The 25,722-nt window shown below is 46.0% G+C and overlaps 1 protein-coding gene across 1 annotated transcript in view; it reads right to left on the bottom strand.

Moving 5' to 3' along the window:
* The window catches only part of LOC146338631 (vascular endothelial growth factor receptor kdr-like), a 292,764-nt gene that overhangs the window by 114,000 nt on the left and 153,042 nt on the right, over positions 1-25,722 (bottom strand). The window contains exon 10 of the mRNA XM_084814171.1: positions 417-567. Within this exon, the coding sequence (XP_084670297.1) occupies positions 417-567 (151 nt within the window). The remainder of the gene's footprint in view (positions 1-416; positions 568-25,722) is intronic.

Below are 25,722 nucleotides of genomic sequence, written 5' to 3'. Positions count from 1 at the left end.
CCTTCTGCAACCGTTCACCATCCAGGTATATTGGACTACAACTCCCATCATACCCAGTCAGAAGGCCACTGGCTGTTCTGGCTGGGGATGGTGGAAGTTGTAGTCAAAAACATCTGGAGAGGGCATCAGATTGTGGAAGGCTGATTTAGGTTTTAGCAGGTTTTTCCACAGCTCAAGGGTTGAAGAAACTCCATCATAAATTAAAGTCCTACAACCTCTGGTTGGCAAACAGTGTCTTGTTTACTTCGAGCAGACTTCATCTCTCTTTCCAGGACTTAGCAAATAATGCTCGTTACATCACAGTCTTTCTGCATCTTCAAGTCGGAGCCCTTTCTGTCCTTTTAATAATAAGGGATATATGAATATGGCAAATAGTTAGTATTAACCCAGATCCATACACCACAATGATCACTTACTCATTGTCTGCATGGCTGCATGGCTCCCATTCCCAGTGTATGATAGGAAGAGGCATTCCGCTTGCCGTGCACTGGAGGCTGTACTCTCCTCCCTTCCTGACCTGCTCAGCCTTGTAAAAATCGGTCTCCTTTTCATAAATTTTGGGTCTCACTGGAAAGGAAAAAGACCAAAAGAAAAGCATCAAAGAATTGCTTTCCCCAGACAGCTTCAACAAGCAGAACGGAAGCAGCAGAGCAGATCTTTGAGAACCATGTGCTCTTCATGAAGAGACTTTGAAGAGCATCCAGGAAGTGCAAAATGGCCTGAGAAATGTATAATGCAGGGGCACAAAAACCTAAGACCTGGAGGCCAAATCTGGCCCTCTGGAGTTTCCCAGTGGTTAAGACATTCATTTTTAGGTTTTCATGGACTAAACTGGCACTGAGACAGAGGCAGAGGCCATGCTTTTTATGCAGAAAGCCCCAGGTTAACTCCTGGCATCTCCAGGTATAGAGACATCCCTGCCTGAGACCCTGGGGACCTAGATGGACCCAGGGACCCTGACTTAGATGGACTCCAGGTCCCATTCATAATAAGATACTGTCATATATTTGCCTGCTGAGAAAGTTTCCCTGGAATTCTGCACTGTGCTTTAGCTCCTCTTCCCCTGCACAAAAAGCAAAAGATAGCCATGTTGGCCATAAGAAAAATTCCAAAACCCTATTAGACTAATACTTGGCTTTTGGAATTTTTCAGTGTTGGCTGCCTTTTGTTATAGATTCAGATTCTAAATTCTTCATTTATTGCTTTTTCATTATTATTTTCATGATCGTTTATAAGCCACATTGTGAGCCCTTGTTGGCTGAAAACTGTAATCCAGCTGTGCCCCCATCCCAAAGGCAGAATGCCATGCATGGAAGGTTATAAAATGTTTAATTCATTTAGGACGCAGTCCTATGCGTGCTTAGACAGAAAAAGTTCTACAGCTCCCAGCATTTCCCAGCCAGCATTGCACCCTAAATTTATACTTCATTTCTAGGGGTGTATGAAACCCCCTTACCTGGACTCTGCGGGGTCCGTGGGGGGGGGGGGCAATCCGTCCCTCGCCCCGGAATCCTCGCTGGCCGGCTCCGCTCTGTGGCGAGTCCGTGGAACCACCGGCTGACTCTGAAGTGCCAGCGATATGGCCGCCATTGCCGTATCACTGGTGGGCTGGATTGACTGTGGCCGCAAATGGCGTCCGGGACGCCATTTGCGGCCATAAGGGCCTTAGTTTACGGTAAATGCGCCATAAATGGCTGCATTTACCATAAACTAAGGCCTTTACGACCACAAATGGCGTCCTGGACGCCATTTGCATCCGTGCTTTTAATTAACGCGATAGGCTACGCAAATATCTGCATAGCCTATCACGTAAAAGCAAGGACATCCCTGCATCCCTGCTTTTACGAGATAGGCTACGCAGATATTTGCGTAGCCTATTGCGTCAATTAAAAGCATGGCTGCGAATGGCGTCCAGGATGCCATTTGCGGCTGCAGTCAATCCGGCCCACCAGCGATACGGCAATGGTGGCCGCATCGCTGGCGCTTTGGAACCAGACGGCAGGGAGGATCCGGCTGGCGAGGATTCCTTGTGGAGGTGGAGGTAAGTCTTCCGATCCTCCACAGACTCCGGGGGGCTGGATTCTTTTGAATCCGGCCTCACTGGGGTCCATGGAGGATTTCTCCCCCATCCCTATTCATTTCTCAGCTCATAGTCTGGTTAGCTGAAGAACCTCATGTTCTTTAATGCCACCCACAAAGATATTTGCATAGTGAGCCTCGAGAAAGAACTGCTATAAGCTGCCCTCAAGTAGTTTCATTGAGACCAAGCAATGACACAGCACCATTTCCAAGCTCTGTATCTTGTGCCAGGCATGGGACCAGGCAGATGGCTGGAACAAGGAAGCTGGCCGGCACAGAGGTGTACAATGTGCTTCTCCAGGCAGGCCTGTGTGCAGGCCACGATTCTGCTCAATGGCAAAATTGCATGCATTGCCCCCTCCAATACACACATGCACAAACATGTGTGCATATTGGAGTACTAGACTCAGGCAGCAGAAACAGGACTGGCGTCAGGGGTTGGCATGGTTGAGCACCTGTTCGGAGCCTGCATCATGGTTGGGCACCTGCCAAGGGCCCATATCCCATCAGGGCCTCACTGACAAGAGCCCCCTGGAGTTGCTCCTCCTCCTCTTCACCACTGCAACCAACTTGTTCGCCTGCCTCTCGCTCTGGCCCAGACAACAGTGGTGGTGAGAAGGAGGAACAGGAAGTGACACAGCCTACTTGCTCACTGGCTCCTTGGCTTCAAGTAGGGATGGCACGGGGGTCCGAGAGGGGGTGGAGTCTGGCAGTCTCCCACCCGCTTGGCCTCCTGGACCCTGCTCACTGAGCCACCGCACTTACCAGACCCATTAGCTGAGCCACCGCATGGTCCCCGAGCACCCAGCAGCCGCCTGTTCCCTCAGCGAGCTGCCATTTTGCAAAAAATGGCAGCTTGGGTCTTTCCGTAAATGTAATGTTGCACAAAATCGCGGCTGTAAAGGGGCCATTCAGGCAACATTACAGGCATAAATGGTCCATTTATGCCTGAAATGTTGCGTGAATGGCCCCTTTATGGCTGCCATTTATGCAACATTACCTTCATGGAAAAACCTGAGCAGCCATTTTGTGAAAAAATGGTGGCTCGCTGAGGGAACAAGCAGCTGCTGGGCACTCGCCAGGCACCTGTGGACCATGCGGCGGCTTGCACAGTGTGGCTTGCAGGGCTGGCCGGCTGGCAGGGATTCAGTGGATGGGTGGTGGCATGGACGGAGGTGAGTCCATCCATCCCTACTGTCAAGCAAGCAAGTGGTAGCAATGACGAGGATGGGGAGCAAGAGCAGCTGGTGACAATGGGGGTGAGAAGGTGGACTCACTGAGGGAGGGGGCCCACTGTGGGTGTCTCTTGCCCAAGGGCCCTCCAAAATCTGGAGCTGGCACTGCACCTGCTATGGGCCCACTGCCAACCCTGTCACTCCCGCCACCATTGGGGCCCCTGCCTGATGACCCTACCACACCCCCCACACACCCCAGAACCATGGCATGGCACTGCCACCACTCACTCCCTATCACTCACTTTGCCCGTCCTTCCTGCAGATGTTTTTACCCAGCAGCAGTAGCGCTTATTGTAGGAGCTAAGCCGGTGCTGAGCTCCGTTCCACGGTGAGCACCCACCCTGTCACATTCCCCAAGTTTCAAAGCCCAAGGTCAAACTCCCCTAATCAGCACCACTGCATAGATTGATTGATTGATTGATTGCATTTATAACCCACCTTTTTTCCTCTTGCAAGGAACCCAAGGCGGCCTACATTATCCTCCTCCTCTCCATTTTATCCTCACAACAACAACCCTGTGAGGTGGGTTGGGCTGAGAGTCTGTGACTGGCCCAAAGTCACCCAGTGAGCTTCCATGGCCGAGTGGGGACTAGAACCTGGATCTCCCAACTCCTAGTCCAACACTCTTGCCATTACACCACACTGGCTCTCATAGATACACATATGTGGGGAGGAGGGTCTGTGACTGTGATGGTGTTGGGGCCCAGGTTGGAGCTGGGTAGGAGACCACTGGTGGTGGCATGCCGAGGGGCCCACTGAAGTCTGGTGCTAGTCCTGCCTGGAAACTACATACGAACAAATATTTGCCTGTCCCAGGACTGTACTTCACCAGCAGTGCCAAGATACTTATTCTTGTCTCATCCCAGTTTCCACAGATATACTCCCATATGAAAAATAGTCTACTGCTCTCTTTAAATAAAGAAGCTCAATTAAACTCTCTAACCCTGGAGAGGTGGGTGGCCTTAGAAGCAGGTTCTGGGTTTGGGGTGCAAAAGTGTCACCTCTAATTTTGTGTGGCTTTCCCCTCACCCCACCATCAGATGTCATCTGGCTCAATTGGTGGTTCATAACAGGAAATTGAACAGGTGTATTCTTTTGTGCCCGCAGTTAGGACACCTCTGTGCAGTTCAAGGCAGTTGCCATACAATGAGTACTTTTGACAACTTGGGAAACCCACTGTGAATTAGATTTCTAACTGTTGTGTGTGCCTTTGCTTGACCATCTCTCCTTTCCTGTCAAGGATGCCCTGAGCTATGTAAATACAAGCTGTTGCTTTCCTCATTCATCTTGGACTCCCCACCCCATCTTAGAGTTTTTTTGTCCTCTTCCTGGCTTTGTTCTCTTACCACAGAGATAAGTAGCTTGCTTTCACAGTTCTCTGTGGGCCCATAGCAGGTGCAGTGCCAGCTCCAGATGTTGGAGGGCCCTTGGGCAAGAGACATCCACAGTGGGCCCCCTCCCTCAGTGAGTCCACCTTCTCACCCCCATTGTCACCAGCTGCTCTTGCTCCCCATCCTCGTCATTGCTACCACTTGCTTGCTTGACAGTAGGGATGGATGGACTCACCTCCGTCCATGCCACCGCCCATCCACTGAATCCCTGCCAGCCGGCCAGCCCTGCAAGCCACACTGTGCAAGCTGCCGCATGGTCCACAGTGTCTCTGCAGTGAGTTCCATTTCACGTGCCTAGATTGCATGACTACGGGTAGCTCAGAAACAGAATACATGCTTGCTTTGCATGCACAAGGACCCAGGTTCAATCCCCGGAATCTCCAGTTAGAAGGATTGGGTAGCAGTTGATGAGAATGACTTTTACCTGGATATTTTGTACTGTCAAAGTAAACAATACTGGACTGAATGGATAATAAGAGACTATTTCATGTATGATTTAAATTCTAACGGATCTTCTGACTGTCTAACCAGAAAATATCTCAACTCTTCTGCCACAAGGTGAAGCAGAAAGATTGACTTCAGAAGGTTCGGCAACATACCAAATGCCAGGCTCCTATGAAATGCTGATCAACAGAAATATACATATTTAATATTTAATTGATGCTTTGCTTCAGAACTATTGCTCTTCTGTCCCCCCACACACACACTTTGAGTTCTTTCTTTGAGATGCAGTAGGAAATAACCCCTTCAGTGGTGTAAACATGGGCTTTTCCTGCAGGCACATAGCCCTGATGGAAAAGAGGTGATGATGCCAATTAGCTGTTTGGCAGGGGTGGGGGGAGTGGAAGGGTTAAATTCAGCTCCCGTCCCAAACAGCTGATCAACATTGCATCTGATAGCCCAATGCTTGCAGAGCCCTGGCTGCTACAGCGAGGTGTGGAATGGTGCATGCATCACCCATATGTTGTTCATGATTCCCCCATCCAGCTAACAATATGATTTATTTTTATTTTATTTAAAAATACATACCACACCTATTTTTGTTTAAAATAACACTCAACGTGGCTTACATATATAATATTATATATATACATACACACACACACACACACACACACACACATATATATATATATATATATATATATATGAAGAGTACAGCAAACATAGAAAACAGCAAGGAACATAACAAACCCACAAATTGATTAAAAAACAAACACAGCTGTTCATAAAGCAATTATTTTATTTTAAAAAATAAATCTCAGAAGCACCTCTACCAAAAGGACATACACATGCACACACAGACATACTGGCCTGAGCTCATCATAGGAGGGAGGAACAGAAGAAAGCCCTACACCTTTGACATTGAAGCTTCTACCGCGCTTGGGCCATCTGAAGACAAAGGCACACTCACCACAGGTACCATAGCTCAGTGACAGAACACATGCTTGGCCTGCAGGAATTTCCAGATCTACTTAAAAGGATCAGGTGGTGGGAAAGACCCTTTTCTGCCAGAGACTCTGGGGATCTGTTCCTGGACAGAATAGACAATACTGGGCAAGATAGACAAATATTCTGACCTGATACAAGGCAATTTCCTATGTTCCTAGTATCTCATCTTCCTCAGCAGATCTTGAAGCATGAGGGAGAACATGTGGGAAGAGGCCCACCTTCAGAAACCCTTCCTTCAAATTGCTTAGGGTTATAAGCTTGTGGGTATGGATTAGGCAATATCCAGGCAGATGAAGATAATCATCCTATTTTTGTTGCTGGTGTGAATATAGCAATATTTGAATTATCTTATTTTTAATAAGTATTTTCCTACTTCATACCTAATTAAAATAATGACTTACATGAATGGCAAATGCACTTCTAATTCCATAATAATTTTTAAGTGCATGGCGTTATTACATACTACTTGAAACCGAAAATGAGGCAAAGTGAGTCATTGAATAAAGTAATAATTGCTGGGGGAACAAAAGAGCAATTATTTACTTTAAACTGAAAGATGGGTCTATTGAAAACACTCTACTTCTTTCTTGTTCTTTTTTTTCTACAAAAAAGCGCGCACACAATCACAGTGGTTTGTGTGTGCGCACATAACAATTATGAGGGACACATTAATAACAGTATGAGAATTAATGCTTAAAGGAAGTGCTTTGTGTTAGGCATCTGAAGTACTTTTTTGTTGTCCGCTATAAAGGAGTAATTATTAGAAGTCAGTTTTATAAACCGATAAAGAGATTACCATGGCGACACACTTTTCTAGCCACTTTAGGTTGAGGGTGGAATGAAATGTTACAACGGACACATGGCTGCCACAGAAAACTGCAGCATCGTGTTTCTTTGACCCCTGTTGTGCCTAGTCACATGTGAAGCGACATCACAGTGCTTCAACTTCCCATTCTCCTGCAAGCAGGGAAATGTTCTAGAGTAGAGCCACCAATGTACCAAGGCAGGGGTGAGCAACATGTCGCCCTGCAGATGTTATTCCCATCATACCTCACAGACATGCTGGTTGGGACTGATGGGAGTTGCAGTCCAGCAACGTCTGGAGGGCCACACGTTCCCCACCCCTGTACCAGAGCCAGAAGAGGATTTTTTTTTTTTTTAATAAAAGGAATGACATATTGTATGTACTAGTCCAGGAGCAGGCAACATTTTTGGACCCGTGGGCACATTTAGCCATTTGAGAAGCTGTCCTGGGTACCACCGCAGTTGAGTGTGCTGCAGATGAAAGCACGGGCCTGTAGCCACCTTCCACATTCATTTCCTAAGGATGTCTCGGATGTGTGGTCCAGAGGCACTCATGGGAAAAGAAGATGGGAGTAGCCAAAGGCCCTCACTCACTTTGCTTTGAAGTGATCCCAGCTGCCAGTAAGAAATGTTATTCTTAAAATAAACAAATAATTAAAAATGGAGGAGTGGGTACCTTGGTAGGCATCAAGAAAGATACCCAAGGGTGCACTGGTGCCCGCGAGAACCACGTTGTCTACTGCTGTGCTATTCATTACTGGGACGAGGAGAAGAATCCGACCTGGAGCTGCTTTTGCCCATGCAACTCTTGTGACATCTAGCTGTGCCCCAAGTCAAAGAACCTTACGCATGCAAACCCCTGATCTCCTCCTCATGGGATCCATCTTGCCCTGAAAGTGGGTTTGCCCCACACATCCCATCTGCCAACAAAAGCACAGGAGGCTTTATGGCCAAGAACTGCCAAGCAACCCATGTTGTTGGGTCCGTGTAGGCAATGGGGGTCAAATGACATGACTCATGGAAATTCCCCACATCTATTACAGAGAGCAGCTGCTCGGGATGGGGGATGTGTATGGGAGACACAGAATGGGGAAGGGGTCTAGTCCTGTGCTCCCAACCTATGGCTGCACTCCAAATCTCTCTCCCCTAAGCTTCTATTAGCTAGGGTGGGGAAAATGTACAAGTTTAAGAACAAAAGCCTGTAACTTTCCCCCTCTGTGGCTAATAGTACTTCAGTGTGTGTGTGTGTGTGTGTGTGTGTGTGTATCTGGCCCCCTGTGGCATGGGGGCAAAAGTTAGACTCCTCACCTCCTCCATGGCATGGTCCCAGCCCAAACTGGGGGGGCCCTGTACAGCTACTTTTTATCATAGGGAAAGCTGCTTGGAATCCCAGTCTTTGATATTGAAGCTTCAGCATAAGCAGAGTCTATCTTTTCTCCTTGTCTCCCTTTTAAAGCTGCAACCCTATGCACACTTTCCTGGGAGTAAGTCCCACTGAAGACAGTGGGACATACTTCCAAGTGCGCATATGCACAATTATGCTGTCAGTCTCTTTTCTCTCGACCTCTCCGCTTTTGTGCACAAAATCAATCTGGATTTTTGAGCAGCTCCTTGTCCATATGAATGTGCCAGGGCTGACGTGTAGCGAAAATCCATTTTTAACAAATGCCAGTATCTAAATATAGCAAGAGTTGCACTTTAAATCATGCATCTCAAACACAGATTTAATCAGACAAGGGCTGTGAAGCAAAGCTGTTTTTGCAAAATGAAAGTTCCTCACAACACACACATGCGCGCGCACACGCACACTCACCCCCCCCAATTGGTGTGAATTTGGAGCTTCAGCTTACTAAAGTAATACCCTTGCAAATAAATAATGTGAGATGAACAGGCATGCAAACCTCCTCCAGCTCTGAAGAAACACATCTCCACAAATAACCTGTTTATTTACAAATGTGCAGGGCAGGCGCACTATGTATTATGGGGGAGGCAGCACCAAGGGCAGAGGTAGCGTAAGTTCTCAAGCAACATTCAGTTCAGTCCCTCCAAGTCCTATAGCAAATTCCAGAACTACTTGGCAAAATTCTGTGGGGAGTTTTCATCCAACTAGAAAACGAATCTCGCCTCCCAACTCTGCAAGTGGGTGTGACTGTCATCCACTTTTGTGACAAAGGGTTTACTGCTGTAGATAATTGCCAATTAAATGTGTGCCTGAATTGCCTCCTAATGAATGCCGCTTCAGGGCTGGGGGTGGACCGGCATGTGTGAATAAGTGCTTACATGTTTAATCCCACAGACAGAACTTCCCTATGATCTCACACACAGCAGAGTCAGTTTAAAACCTTCCTTGTTTGCATGCAAATCATCCAGTGCTGTGTAATGAAGTTATGAGAAAAAGAGGCGGCGGATACAAATGTGTGAACTAGCCCCTCACAGGAGCACCGACCTCTCTTCCGGCTGCGTGAAAGAACAACCAAGCTCCAACAGTGCGGAGAACTCCGAGGGAGATGAGGGACAGTGGAAGCAAAGCAGGGGCGGGTAGCAAGGGAGGGAGGTGATTCTTCCTTCACCAAAGATGGATAATAACAACTTTCCCCTTCCCCTCCCCATTTCCTAGCTCTCCCTGCTACAACACTGGGTGGGGTCAGCTCAGCCTCCCTGACAGATTCTTAGGAAGAGCCTCAGAAAACCTTGACTAATACGCACGCTACACCACTAGTGTTACACCTCAGTTCTTTCATCCAGCCTTCCCCAATCTGGCCCCCTTCAGACATGTTGCACTAAACCACCCACCATCCCCAGCCAGCATGGCCAATGGGGATGATGGAAGTTGTAGTCCAACATATCTGGAGGGCGCCGGGTTTGGGAAGGCTACTTTAAATAACCCTACCAACACAGCAGAGTCCCAAAGTTGCTAACTTTTCAACACCCCCCCCCCCCGTAGCTATGCCTGTAACAGCGGTGTGATCTGCAGGAATCAGCAAATGGTTCTGTTTATCTAGATACGATGAAAAGCTTCCTTTGCGAAAGTTCACTCATTAAACCAAGGGTGGGCAGACGTCAGGCTTGTCGGATTGACTTCGTGTGTGTTTTCTGCTAGAACCCCAAGACATACCAAGCAGAGCCAGGTGCAAAAGGCATACACTTAGAATGAAAGGAGAGGGTGCCTCAGAGCATGTTCTGGGCCCAGGAATTTGTTTTCAGTGCTGGAACTGAACTGAGCTCACCGTCCTTTCACACAAAAGTCCACTCCTGGTTATTCCCAAACTTTTGTCATTTCAGCAGCCTAATTTAGGTGGGAAAAGTCATATTTTTGTTGCTACTGCTAAACCATTGGGAGTGAAATACACTTACTGATCGACTGCAAATCACCCAGAGATTTATCAGTAGGTCTGCATCTGCTTTCTGCCCATCCCCTGCATTAGGGTTCAGTTCAAGGCACAAGAGCTGTCCGAGCTGTTTCCTTCCCTATTGTCAGTTGGCACTCCTACAGCCGTCTCTCCTGGCACGCCTCCCCCTCCCATGTTGTCTACCTGCCGCAATGGAGGAGAAAGCAGACCATCAGAATTTGTCCATCTGAAGCCTCATTTCAGATGCACAGGGTTCAAACATACTTAAAATGTAAAGGGCGGTGTTTCCCTCTTCTCCAGGTTAACGTGTTAAAGGACCTCCAGCCCGCTTTGATGAGCTGCAATTGCTGGTGTTAGAGCTGACCTGAATAACAGAAGGACTCCCCCATGGCTCCACAGAGCGATCGGAGAGAGACCTTTCCCACTTGCTGTACCTTTCAAATGGATTGGAACTATGCAAACGTCTCCCTCTTCTCCTGGGGTTCAGCTGAGTCTCTGCCATTCAGAAGGCACAGGAAGGAGAAGATCCCCAAATATTCCTTATCCGAAAACATTCCTTAGAACAGGAGTCCCCAACCATTTCTGGACCTGTTGGGCACATTTGGGAATTTAAGAAACTGCTTGGGGCAGCACCACAAAATAGCTCACAGAGGAAGTGGCCAGTCACATAAGGGCTGCCATGGGGGACTGGCTAGGCAAAAGTGAGCTAAAGAGGTGTGTGTGGGGAGAGAGAGATACTGAGGCTAGGGGCAGGGAGGGAGGGGGAAATAGCAAGGCAAAGGGGGTGGATAGCAAGGCTAGAGCCTAGAAAAGGGGCTGCCCCAACGTTTCCCAAGATTTTTATTGAAACATGGGGGGCAGGGGGTGGAAAGCTTTGTGGGAGTCGTTGGAGGTCCCTGTGAATGCCAAGGCACCTGCAGGTGCTGCGTTGGGAACCCTTACTTTAGAACAATCCATGTCAGAGAAATAGGGACAAAAACTGCCCTTCTGGGTGACCGGCCCTGCTGCCTTTCATCTAAGAAATTATTTGTTCTGAAACAATGAAGAGTCTCATAGCACCTTAAAGACTAACAAATTGATTGTGGCATAAACTAGCTTTCATGGGCTAGAGTCTCCTTCAGCCTTCTCCGACCTGGTTCCCTCCAGAGGTGTTGGACTACAATTCCCCCCATGGCTGGCTGCGGAATGCTGGGAGTTGTAGTCCAACACTTCTGGAGAGCACCACTTTGGGTTAAGTTGGTCTACTTCATCAGATGCATCTGGTGCCACTGGGAGCTTTCCTCCAGTTGCAAATTGCAGGCATGGGGCAAAGTCCCCTTCTGTTGTGCCACAGTCCCAATCCTGCTTGCCCCTTCTCCATGTATTAAAAAACAACAAAAAACAACCACGCAAGACCAGATGCTATGATTAATGTCATGTGTAGTTTGGCCTTCAGATGATCCATTTTTGTAGCTCAGTGGTAGAACAGCTGCTTTGCATGCAAAAGGCCCAGAGTCCAATCCCAAGCAGGACAGAACCCTGCCTGAACCCCTGGAGAGTCACTGCTGCCAGTCAGTGATGACAACACTGGGCTAGATGGACCCATTTTCTGACTCACTATAAAGCAGCTTCCATGTTCATATGTACATATACTATCTATATAGGGGCTAGAATAAAGCTGATGAAACTTTAAACCACCCAACCAAAAGATAAATTCCTCTAATTAGAATTATATTGCCATTTTTGTCACCTTTCCTGGCCATTTTTGTTCTCTAGACAGGGGACTGATGAGCTGGGGCCAACAGTCCGGCTGTTTATTCCAGCTGACCAGTGCAACGCTCTGCCACCTTCCCGCCCAATTTAGCCAAGCAAGTCTGGAAATGAAGGCACTGACTAGCAAGCCCCAAAATTTTACCTTTGCACTTGCTTACCCTGAATTGCCATTTGTAGTGTACTCTACAGTAAAGATGCTGATCTCTAAAGTCAGAGAGAATGGTGCTGGGAGAGTTAAGATTGGCAGTGCCAGGTTTTGGAGGGCTCTTGGGCAAGACACCCTCCATGGGACCCTCCCTCAGGGAGTCTGCCTTCTCTCCCCCATCGTCACCGGCTGCTCTTGTTCCTCCGGCTTCTCTTTTATTGCTACCGCTTGCTTGCTCGACAGGCAGAGAACCCATCTGCAAGTCGGCCGCGGCATCTCCTGCTCCTCCTTCTCACCATCACTTGTCTGGGCCAGAGCAAGAGGCAGGTGAACAAGCAGGTGAACAAGAGCAGCAACTACTCCAGGGCTCTTGTCAGTGGGCCCACGCTGGGATGCGGGCCCTCAGCAGGTGCCCAACCATGTCTACCCTTGATGCCGGCATACGACACATGAATTTAAAATTCCGGGAATGGCTTACTTTACAGGTTCTACTTCTTTAAATCAATTTCTGACCTTCAGGTCTCCCTTATTGTTCCAAGTTCATGTCCTTTAAATCCCTTCTGTCTCCAGGCAAAGCTGATAAACAACTTGTCTGCTCTGATAAATGCATGGGCATGTGTTAACCTGCAAGCTTGTCTAGGAGATGGTGCGTAAACAGGTTGACGTGCCACCTGACGTATTTTCCAGGCTCTTGTTCCATTTCAATGTGGCTTGGGCTTATAAGGTGTTGAAATGCAGGTCTGGGATTGTTTGGGAAATTCTACCTTCCTGCTCCTCCTCCTCCACTCCCCCCACCCCCACCCAAAGCTATGCTTTGCCTCTTTCCAAAAAAATGAGAAGAGCTCCAATGACATTTTCCATAAAGGGCCACCTGGAAGAATGTGAAGTGCTCAGTGAATGATTGGCTTGTGCATCTAGAAGACCATGGGGGAACATGGGTGGAACACCGGCCTGGCCAGTGCTGGCTGGTGCTCACTGGGGCTGATGGAGTGGAGGACAGAGTAGATACTCAACATTCTACTGAGAGTGTTGGAGGGGGGCAGAAAAAGATCATGCGTGGCAATTTGCTCTGTGCATTGGAGCAAATGTACCTGGTTGTGGGGGGGGGTTTTCTCTGCCACGAGTGGGTGGGGAAGAGGCAGAGGTCGCTGCCCTGTTTGCCCCAAATATAGAGCCGCCTCTGGGCCTGGCCCAAGACATTTTGCTGCCTGAGGCAAAGAATAAGATGGCATCCCTTCCCATTTCATGTACAAAACCCAACTGGACTAGCAACTGAACCTTTCTTCAACACTGGCAATGGGACAGCCTCCTCCACCGCATCTGAATGCAGCATGCTAGCTTAGGAGGCACAGGGCAGACCACGTAGCACACAGCTTTCTCTCCTCCAGTACTTTGCTGCTACCTCCCAGCATGATTACCTCACTCTGCCTAATGGTAGGGCTGGTCCTGGAGGAACACTAGTGAGCCACTAGATCAGAATTTTCTAACTAATACTGTGCACATTGCCACTTGCAACAGCATGTGCCATTGTTTGCCCTGTTCACAATTGTTGCACTTTGCCCTAAAAATATCAGTGGGTGCCTTCACTTCCTCTTGCAATGGGTGGCACAGATCCTCAAACCTTGATGCCAGTTTGCTTCTAACCTGAGACCCCCATCAAATATACCATCTGCTATGACCCTGCCCCCAAATTCCCGTCCAGATATGATAATAACAGTTAGTATTTCTTGAATGCCTAGCAGTGCAATCCTATGCCTGGGGCTTACTCTCAGGTACGTGTGCATGGGGTTTGCAGCCTAAAGCAATTAAGCACAGTAAAATAGATTAAAAGTTGAAATAGTCCAAATAAAACAGAAAAAGTAGAAGTCCAAATAAGACATCAACAAAAGAAAGGAGAAGAAAAAATTAGAGGAGATTAAAATAAATGTATAAAAGTTAACGGACCTAATCATTGAACTTTAGATGTATTTAACCAATACAATGTAGGAGGAAGGAGGAGACTTAAACTTATATTGTATCTATTCAGAAGTAAGCCCCACTGAGCGCAATGAAATTTACTCCCAAGTGTGTATAGCATTGCCTAGGAAAGGTTGGATCATGGCCATTTCTGCTTTTTATTCTGGTTGTACTGTTCTATTGTGGTTTTCAGCTGTCATATTTTATATTGTTTTATGCTGCACCTTGTGGTTTTAATTTTGGTGAACAGCCCAGAGAGCTTTGGCTGTTGGGTGGTATAGAAATTTGTTCATTCATTAAATACAAATGTACCTTTGTGTCTTTGGTTGAGTGCTGTGTTTGCATATCAGATGTAGCCGAAATTCAGAATACAAGATACCTAACCTGGGGTGACAATAACAGAAGCACCAGTAGGGGAAAAGGAATCTTAAGAAATTCATTGCAACCATTGAAACAAATAAAAATCTTATAAGAAAATGTACAGTAAATGTAGGAAAAGAGTAAATTAGAACAAAAACAAAATCTATGAAAATTTAGACATCCGACGAACAGTCAAATTAATTTCATGATTTGAGTTTTGATGTTACTCCCCCCCACCCCCGCCACACACAATCAAACATTTAAATCTTGGGATCAGATTGGACACCATGGATGTTTACAGACAAGGCTTTTATTCTGCCACCACGCTTGCCTCATTCATGGAATTTTACAGGGGATCCAGGCACTGTTGTCTTTGACTCATAAGCCTCCCGTCTTTTCCCATAGTTTCTTCCATCTTTTTTCTTACCGCAGAAAATCCGTTATGGAAGAAAATATGGAATAGTGGCACAATGCCTTTGGGTTATGAGCGCTAGGGCCCCTCTGGAAGCACCCCAACGTTCAAAAATGCGGGCAGGCTGGGCTTTGCATCTCTTCAAAGGGACGTCTCCTGAATGGTGAATGAAGTTAGAAAAAAGTTTACCAAATTCTGCTACAAGTCAGCTGTAAGATGCTGTGAAATGAGGAGTGCTACCGCATGTTGGCTGTCGCACATTTTCAAAAATGGCTTTCTATATTTCTGGGGCAAATTCAGCTCAGTATGAGGGCCAATACTAGGAATTCAACAAGGTGGCAAAATGGCTGCAATCTGTTTGTTCCATTTTGTAAAATGGCTCAACAAATTCTCCAACTAGCTTAAACGGAAACACTGCTGTTGCATAAAAGCCTCTTGAAAAGACCCGGTGAATTCAGTTTATTTGTTCTAGGGTGAGAATGAAAAATACCCTTATTTGACTATAAGTAGTTTTTAATCCCCCTGCCCCCCCACTTTGTACTCAAGCCCGGAATAACTATTTTCTCCCACGTTTTTCATTCTTGGCTCGCCAGGATGCGTAGTCGCCAGCTGTTTGTTAAGATCACCCTTTGCTCTCTCCCCAGCCCTCTCAAATACTTCAAGACATTTGCCTCTTGAAGCTTTGGCTCTAGATGAGAATGTAATCCAACAAAACAAAAACACGGCAACCCTCCAGCTTCTTGGACAGCCCTTGATGTGCAAATATGTAAAGGAAGAATGCTTTTTTTTTTTTTTAAGTGATCAGCCACCTCCTGAATACTCAAGAGTCCTACATGCAAAGCCAGCAAGAGGGTTATGTTGCTGTTGCCAGATTAAATTCCATCAGGGTGGGGTTAGAACATGGGTGGCCCGAGCACTGGGCCTCTACATACTAAGAAGAATCTCTGCCTCTACATACTAAGAAGAATCTCTGCATAGGAAATTGTAATGTTCAAAGTGGCATGGAGGTGTAGGAGGAAGGGACATTGCCAGCTAGAACCTTTACATGTCATGAAGACATTCATAGATGACTTCAGGACACTCTACATGGGTCTGCCTTGGGATAGTTTGGAAGTTTCAGTAGGTGTGAACTTGGCAGTGGTTCACTGGGATTCAAGGTGCTCTAGAACACTACATGGCCAGGCCTTTATGTCTTACATGTGTCCTCTCACTAGTGACCATTTGATTGTCCCTGACAGCTAGGGTGGCCACTGAATAGCCAAAAAGGAGGAAATGCATCATGAAATAGGACATCAATTTGCGTAACAATTGCATATGCTAATGTATATGTATAGATGCAAACTTAGACATGATTATTATACTTTAAATAGAAATACAGTCCATCTTGCATAGTGTGGAAGACTGTGACCAGGTGACCTGTGTGCCTGCTGTTTCAGCCTGCCGGCCAGGTGTTAACTGGTGATAGGCAGAAGTTCTTCATCTTTAAAATGTAGAGGACTGTCCTCTGTTAAACTTGACACATCTCGTCTGTGACAGCTGGCATGCAGAAGCAGTACGCATTCGGCAGCTAGCCTGCAGTATATGTCAACAGCTATTAGTATTTGATGGATGATGAGGTAGCAGCTGATATGAAGGACCTCGACTGAGACCCAGGAGAGTGGCTGTCAGCCAGAGTAGGCAATACTGGATTAGGTGGACATGTCTGATGTGGTTAAGGCAGCTTTCTAGGGTCCTATGACTTGCTACAGAATTTAGGGTGCAATCCTATGCAAGAAAAAGGAACTACAACTCCCAGCATGCCCCAGCCAGCTGGCTGGGGCACGCTGGGAGTTGTAGGCCTTTTTTCTGTTTAAACTTGCATAGGATTGGGCCTTTAGTAAATTAATTTCGTTTGTTGACTCTAAACAATCAATTTTTTGAGATCTAAACGAGTCCCCTGGACTGCAAGGAGGTCAAATCAGTCCATCCTAAAGGAAATCAACCCTGAGTGCTCATTGGAAGGACAGATACTGAAGCTGAAGCTCAAATATTTTGGCCACCTAATGCGAAGAGAAAAGTCACTGGAAAAGACCCTGATGCTGGGAAAGATCGAAGGCAAAAGGAGAAGGGGACGGCAGAGGATGAGATGGCTAGATAGCATCACCGATGCAATGAATATGGACTTGAGCACGCTCCGGGAGAGAGCGGAGGACAGGAAGGCCTGGCGTGCTATGGTGCATGGGGTCACGAAGAGTCGGACACGACTGAACGACTGAACAATGTTAGCCAAACCTGCACTGTAAAAAACTTGTGAAAATTTTGCAACAACTGTGGTTGGTTTTCTTTCTTCCTGCTATTGCAATATGGTATCTATTTATTTACTACATACATTTTGTCCTTGTAGTGTCTTGTTTAGGGGCGTGATTATTATAAAGCAAGTAATTTTTACACAGGAGCAAATTTGGCCTGCTTTGTCCCTGCAACTCCCTGACATTATTCCTTAAACCTACTGAGAACATTCATTTTAATGGTTCACTCTGTGTGGAAGATATTTGGTGAGTGTCATAGCTGGATTAATAGTGGAGATGGGAATGTTGATTTTGAAATGCAGTAGAATTCTGACTGCACACGTTACCTGGACATTCAGTTTAGGAAATCTAACATCAGGTAAGTACATCATTATTTATGACAGCCATAAACACAGCACTTAGATGGTTAACACTTGCCAACATCTAGACTTGATTTTTCTCATCCTTAGAACAGGGATGGGCAACCTTTCTGTCAAAGGAAACATTCCCTTGTGTGTAACCTATCAGTGGGCAAGGCCAAAGCTAGCAGTGGGCACCGCTAGACCCAAATGTACGTGGGTCACCTCTTTATTCTTTTTCTTTCTGCCACCCCCTTTCTCTCTCTTTCTGCCACCCCCTTTCCCTCTCTTTCTGCCACCCACTCTCCCTCTCTTTCTGCCACCTCTTTTCTCTTTCTCTGCCAGTCTCTTGTACTTCCTTCTCATGCAGCAGACTGCCAAGGAAAGCACCCCAGCTGTGGAATGAGCTCCCTAGTGAGGTTCGCCTGGCACCTACATTGTATTCTGTTCAGCGCCAGGTGAAGACCTTTTTATTTTCCCAGGCATTTTAGCATTTTATCTTTCTAGACTTTTAGCTTTGCTGTTTTAAATCTGTATTTTAAATTCCTGCACTGCTGCTAGGTTTTATTGTGGTTGCATTGTTATATTGTGGTTTTAATGTCCTATATATTTTATATTGGTTTATTGTGTGCCGTTTGGTTTTAATTTTTGTGAACCGCCCAGAGAGCTTCGGCTATTGGGCAGTATAGAAATGAAATAAACAAACAAACAAACAAATAGGGAAGGACAGATCGCTCTTGCAAGTGGTCTGAACTGATCACATGCAGAAGGCTTTTGAAATTAAGCTGAGAGCTACATGAAATTAGACCAAGGGCTGCAGGTTTCCCACTCCTGTCCCCAAACATATCACAAATAATTCATCCTAGGGGCAATTTTTAAGGATCAGACCTGACTGCTCAAATAGTTGGCCTTATGTCATCTGGGAACCTTGTATCAGAGATGTTTCTCTTGAGCACTTAACAGCACGGGACAGGGGGGATTGTCGTAATGTGGAAGCAACCTCAGAGAAGCCCAACTGCTTCCTCCAGAGGCCAAACGGGAAAGAGTCATAGACATTAACAACTGAACAAATAAGCAGATTTTTCATGAACGCAGAGCCTGGAGAAGCCAATGAAATGGGCTTGGCTTCATTAGGCCGGTATAAAAACAGGGCAAGCCATGCTCCTCCTCATCCTCAGCCTCACAATTGCTTTGCTGATGTGCAGAGAGGCGTGCCTTTACTACACCAATTAGAACCTCTTCACATTTTATGTGGCAATTGTGCTTGCTGCTGCTGCTGCACTGGCATTCCCTGTAGCTGACATGTAAAGTTGGAGGGGCAGCATCCCTAAATCCTTGGGGACGTGTACCAAGGAGCCCCGGCTGGCTCTGGTTCCCCAGCATATGTTTAGGGACATGTAGCTGCATTCTGTTATGTTAAGTGCAGTCCCCAAACCCCCACATTTTTCACATTGTTGGATCGAAGTGGGAGGTGGTCTTCCATGTCAAACAGCGAAGGTTTCAATTCCAGGAATTAAGCGTTGTGCAACAAATTTCCTCTAGGATTGAAACCAAAATAACGATGCCTGCAGTGTTCCTGGAAGAGACGAGACACATTTCCATGGTCAAGTTTCTGCAGCTGCTTCTGCACCGAGGTCAACATTTTTCTTTTTGATCTATGTCTGCCTGCAGAAGGTTGGCAAAATGAAGCCTCCCTCCTTGATTATTGTGCTGCAGCCTTCCCCAACCTGGTGACCTCCAGATGTGCTGGACTGGAACTCCCATCATCCTCATCATTGGCCAGACTGGCTAGGAACAATGGAGTTGCACTCTAACAACATCTGGAGGGCACCAGGTTGTGGAAGGTTCTTGTAATGCATTATAGGCCTGGCTACCTTTGAAAAGTCTGCAGAAACATCAGCTGGTGATGTAGCAGAATACAGCAGCTGGGCTGCTGACAAGCAATGACCATTATGAGCATGGTGTGCCTATCCTTAAGGAGTTTAAATGGCTCCCAGTTTGATTAAAGTCCTTGAATAGCCTGGGACCAGCATATCTCAAGGGCTGCTGAATGGACAGACCTGCCTGACAGCTGGGAGATATCAGAGGTCTTTTCTGGGTATTCTTACCTGTGAAACTTTAGGCTGCTACGGGACAGAAGGCCTCTTCTGATGCTCTTTTTAAGCGCACCATACCAGCAGAGTCACCTGCCACCTTCATTATTATCCTTAGGCATCAAGCAAAATCTATCCAGTTTATTCAGGCTTCTGGTGGGTCAGTTGATTGCTTGGGTTGGTCCGCCTGCTGCTAATGTTGCTTTTATTGTTATTAGTGCACAATGGCCTGTTTTCAGATATAATTGCTGCTTGATGTTTCTGTTATACTGACATTCTTCGGAAATTTTGTTAAGCCGCCTTGAATGCTAACTATATCAGAAAAGTGGGATACATTTGTTTAAAATAAAATAATGTTAAACTCAGCACATTAAACACAGTATACAGAATAACCCCACCAATTCTTTTTATGGAACACACAGCAGATGTTTGGAAAAATAAAAGTGTTTTCAAGGAAGACCCGGCAGGGATGGGAGATATATCTTTGTATAAAAACAACCCCTTATCCCTAGATTAAAGAATCAATCAAGCTTTGCAACAACACTGTCCCTTAATTTACTCTGGCATCACTATGCTAGCCTTCCCAACCTGCTGCCCTCCAGATGAACTGGACTCCAACTTCTATCATTCCCAGCCAGTAGTGGGAGTTGCAGTCCAACACATCTGTACAACATCAGGTTGAAGAAGGCTGAGATATGTTTTCAAGAGCTCACTCTCCCACACATTCGCCAATATGTGTGGACCGTCCCCTCCCTGTAGACAGGGTCATCCATCACCAGGTGTCTTGTGGGAAGGAATAGGAGAGAGGGAGGCAGGTGAAAACAACATCAGTGGCCTACTGCAGCTAGGATACTTTTGTTTTAAGCATACAGTTTTTAGTGTATCTATTTTGCATATTGTGAGCCTTTGAGGGAACATTACATACAAGGCATTTGCCAAGTTTTACGTGGTATCACTCTTGCTCCCCAACTTCCTTTCTGTAACCGCTAGGAGAACATGCTCATGTTTTTTTTTTTATCTAATTAAAAGATTGATATCCTCCTGCTCTTCCAATCAGTTGCATTGCTCAGATTGGCTAACAACGGCTGAACCAATAAAATCACAAAATCAACATGGAAGCTAAAAGCAAAACAAATAAAATGAAGGCAGAAATAGCTGATAAAGCAACTAAAATAAGGGTTTGTCACATAGAAACCCTCAACCCTGCAAGTAGCAGGTCAAAGCTTTGGCAAAATAAAAACAACACCAACATTTCTCACTGGGTTGTTGTTGTTGTTTTGCCATGTGATTAAAAGTTTTAACCATGCAGCAAAAATAGTGAGCGAGGGGGCCAAATGAATCTCCTGAGACCAGTGCCAGATCCGGGTTCTGGAGGGCCCTCGGGCAAGACACCCTCAATGTTATTTATTTGTTTATTTTATTAAATTTCTATACCACCCTATAGCTAAAGCTCTCTTGGCGATTCACGACAATTAAAACTACAAAATATAGCATAACGTCCCCCCCCCCCATGAGTTCACTTTCTCACCGCCATCTTCACTAGCGGCTCTTGCTCGTCCCCCTCTTTCTCATCATTGCCACCACTTGCTTGCTTGACAAGCAGAGAGCTGGGGAGCAGGGAGGCCGCGGCACCTTCTGCTCCGCCTTCCCACCTCCACTGTTGTCTGGGCCAGAGCGGGAGGCAGGCCAAGAAGCAGGTTGCAATGATGAACAAGAGGAGCAAGTCCAGGGGCTCTTGTCAGTGGGTCCCTACTGGGGTGTGCTGGAGCTCAGTCACTACCTCTGCCTTGTACTTCGGTTCTTGGGCAAGTTACTTTTCTTTTAGTTGCCTTCTGAAAATTAAGTGTTCTGTAACTGGCCATGCCCACCATGGCAGCTATTTTATGAATGGACAAGCCATCCCCCATGGAGCCATTTTTGACAGCAATCATGAGACTTTTCTCAAGATTCCAAATGTGCTGACTGACCCAAAAAGGTTGGGGACCCCTATGTTACTGCAACAGCCATGCTGCTACACAGCTATAGTACTTAGTTTATCCCTAATAAAGTTGGTTAAGTGTGTGTGTGTGCGTGCCTGTGCGTGTGTGGGGTTGTGTCATTCAGATTCATAGCAAGAATAGTATGCTTATTTTATTGTTTGTTATTGAGGTCAGTCGGATTTTTGGAGGGGAGATACACAAAGTTTTCTTGACTTTTGGGGGAGTAATCTGTTACCAAAAAATGAAACACCTGCTGTTTATCTCTCTTCTGCTCTCTCTCTCTCTCTCTATGGAGTAATATTTCTTTACTGTATAAATTACCAGCATTCTTTGAGCCGGTATGTGATGATAAGCGACATTTTTACAATAATTGCAATAATGATTCCCGATTAATTCATGCTGCCACGCTGATGCGTGACAAAAGAACAACGGAGAGCGCTTGTGCGTGAAATTGTACACAAATATGGAGATGAAAAGCTCGCAAAACCATTAACAGAGATGGACTGAGTGAACTGAATCCAGCGTGCAACAAACCCCCTTTCCTTAGCTGCCAATGAATTGTAATGCCAACTGGCTTTTGTTTGTACTGCTCTTTAGGGACAGTCCATTCTTTCACTAAAAAAAAATAATAAAATCTGTCACGCATACAAGGGCATTTGCTTGCATATGATAGAATCCATTAGGCACAATCCACATGCCATCCAACCAAGCAATACCATGTGAAAAACGAGTGATATATCAAACTCAAATGGGATTCCTTACCCGTGATCCTTGCCCTGAAAAACTTTTCACCTTTAGTGATGAAAACACTTATGGCAAGGAAACATTGCCATACCAGAATTGACCTGCAAATGATGGATCCACAAAGAGCTGAACTGAAGCAGGAGTTGTTTGGAACTGACACACAGATTCTGCCTCTCTTGTGCACTGAGTTCCTTTCTATTTACTGAATTATTAAAGTGAGGTGCAAACAATTACAAAAGCCTTAAACCAGGGGTGAGGAAAACCTCTTTCAGCCTGAGGGTAGAATTCAATTTCAAATTCAGGGGCCACATTCCAGTAATGGATGGAGCCATGGGGAAAAGGGGCCAAAATACCAACATATTATAATACAAGCTTAAAGCTTGTACTGCCATTAACTAAGCCATGGGAGAAGAAACATTGCAAACTTTTTTTTTGGGGGGGGGGAAGCTGGGAAACCACCAAATAAGAACATAAGAAGAGCCCTTCTGGATCAGACCAAAGGTCCATCTCATCCAGCATTCTGTTCACACAGTGGCCAACCAGCTGTCGACCAGGAACCCACAAGCAGGGCATGAGCGCAACAGCACCCTCCCATCCATGTTCCCTGGCAACTGGTGTGCATAGGATCACTGCCTCTGGTACTGGAGGCAGCACATAGCCATCAGAACTAGTAGCCATTGATAGCCTTTTCCTCCAGGAATTTGTCTAACCCCCTTTTTATAGCCATCCAAGTTGGCGGTCATCACTGCATCCTATGGTGGCAAATCCTACAGTTTGACTATGCGTTGTGTGAAGAAGTCGTTCTTTTTATCTGTCCTAAATCTCCCATCAATCAGTTTCATGGGATGACCCCGGGTTCTAGTATTATGTGAGAGGAAGAAAACAGTCTCCCTATCCACATTCTCCACACCATGCATAATTTTGTAGACTCCTATCATGTCTCCCCTTGCCCTCCTTTTTTCCAAGCTAAACAATTCTAGCTGCTGTAGCCTTCCCTCACAGAGGAGTTGCTCCAGCCCCTGGTTAATTTTAGTTCTCCTCTTCTGCACTTTTTCCAGCTCTACAATATCCTTTTTTAGGCACGGTGACTAGAACCGTACAAAGTATTCTAAATGTGGTCACACAATAGATTTGTATAAAGGCAGTATGATATTGGCAGTTTTATTCTAAATTCACTTCCTTATTATGCCTAACATGGAGTTTGCCTTTTTTTTCTTTTTCTTTTTACAGTGACCGCACACTGGGTTGACATTTTTATCAAGGTGTCCACCCCGACCCCCAGATCTCTTTCTTTGTTAGCCACAGCTAGCTCGGATCCCATCAGGTTATACTTGAAGTTGGGATTTTTTGCCCCAGTGTGCAGCCCTTTACACTTGCTTACATTGAACCGCATTTGCCATTTGGATGCCCATTCTCCCAGTTTGGAGAGATCCTTTTGGAGCTCCTCACAATCCCTTTTTGTTTTGACCACTCTAAATAATTTGGTGTCATCGGCAAACTTGGCCACTTCACTGCTCATTCCTAACTCCAGATCATTACTGAATAAATTGAAAAGCATTACAGATCTCTGCAGGACCCCACTATTTACGTCCCTCCACTGGGAGAATTTACCATTTATTCCTATTCTCTGCTGTCTGTTCTTTAACCAGTTGCTGATCCTCTCCTCTTATTCCATGACTGCTAAGTTTGCTCAGGAGTCTTTGGTGAAGGACTGTATCAAAAGCTTTTTGGAAGTCCAAGTAAACAATGTCTACCGGGTCACCCCTGTCTACATGTTTACTGACACTCTCAAAGAACTCCAAAAGGTTAGACAAGCAAGCCTTGCCTTTACGGAAGCCATGTTGATTCTTTTCCAGCAGGGCTTGTCTTTCTACATGGTTACTAATTTTATCTTCAATAATGCTTTCAACCAGCTTAACCCGGAACAGATGTTAAGCTAACCGGCCTGTAATTTCCCAGATCCCCCCTGGATCCCTTTAAAAAAAATGGTGCTACATTGATCATTGTCCAGTCCTCTGGTACAGAGGCTGATCTTAGGGACATGTTGCAAATAGGTCATTCCAGGCAGCTGGACAACCATCTGGCATCCAGTCCAGATGGTTGTCCAGCTTCATCTTGAAAGGCTCCAGTGTGGGATTGCCCACTACCTTCCTAGGTCATTGGTTCCACTGTCATATTGCTCCAACAGTCAGGATGTTTTTCCTGATGTTCAGCCGGAATCTGGCTTCCTGTAACTTCAGCCCATGATTCCGTGTCCTGCACTCTGGGATGAGCGAGAAGAGATCCTGGCCTTCCTCTCTGTGACAACCTTTCAAGTACTTGAAAAGCGCTATCATAACTTCCCTCAGTCTTCTCTTCTCAAGGCTAAACATGCCCATGTCTGCACGCATCTTCTCCATGCAAAGCATTTGCTCCATACCTGAGCAATATCCATTCCCCTTTTACACCCATGTAAAGCTGACATTCACAATGGCTAGGAAAAGTTGCACAGAAGAGCAGCACTCTTTTCACAGGGAAGTTTTACTTGCACAGCAAATTAGGGAAGAGGCGATATTTTTTTTAAAAAACTGATGGGAAATTGGAACACAGAATTGGATTGATTCATTCTCTCGTCACCAACTAACTAAACAGATCAGAGCCATGTTGAAGAGACAGTGCATCCACAGAGACACAATAAGGCTTTTCATTCCACCATTTGAGAGGCAGAGATTATTAAATGCAATTCAGATCTTTTATCTATCCATCCCTTTTTTAAATGAGCCTACATCAGCCCACAGAGTCTGCCGCAGAGTTGCTCAAACACACACACACACACACACACACTCCTCCACGTCTATTGAAAAGAAGCTCTCTGGCTCCCACCAAGTAAAATGTGATAAGCAAAATCCAGGCTGATAGAATAATGATTCACAGGTATTGGCGAACATGACAACCCATCATATTTGCAGGGCTCCCGACTTGGGATGTGCCCCAAACAAAGTTCTGGGACCAGCCCCAATCTAGGGGGACTGCACCAATTGCCACATATCAGGGGCATCCCCAGAAGATTTAGTTGCCTTGAGAGCTTCTGCCCTGAAAGGTGTCCTAGAAATATTTTAAATAAATACATAAAAATACATAAAGTGCACCTGTCCAAGGAACTACTTGCTGCTGTTGCAACTGCCTGGACATCAAACAAGGGCCAAGGAAGGAAGGGGCCGTGGCTCAGGGGTAGAGCACCTGCTTTGCATGCAGAAGGTCCCAGGTTCGATCCCCAGCGTCTCCAGGTAGGGCTCGGAAGGGATCCTGCCTGAAACCCTGGAGAGCCGCTGCCAGTCAGGGTCAACAATAGTGGGCTAGATGGA

Source organism: Heloderma suspectum, chromosome 9, assembly GCF_057233095.1.
Source record: "Heloderma suspectum isolate Gila_16-S chromosome 9, 16-S_ref, whole genome shotgun sequence".
In the NCBI taxonomy this organism is placed as follows: Eukaryota; Metazoa; Chordata; class Lepidosauria; order Squamata; family Helodermatidae; genus Heloderma; species Heloderma suspectum.
Note: the sequence above shows the minus strand (reverse complement) of the source record. Positions and strands in the feature narration are given on the sequence as shown.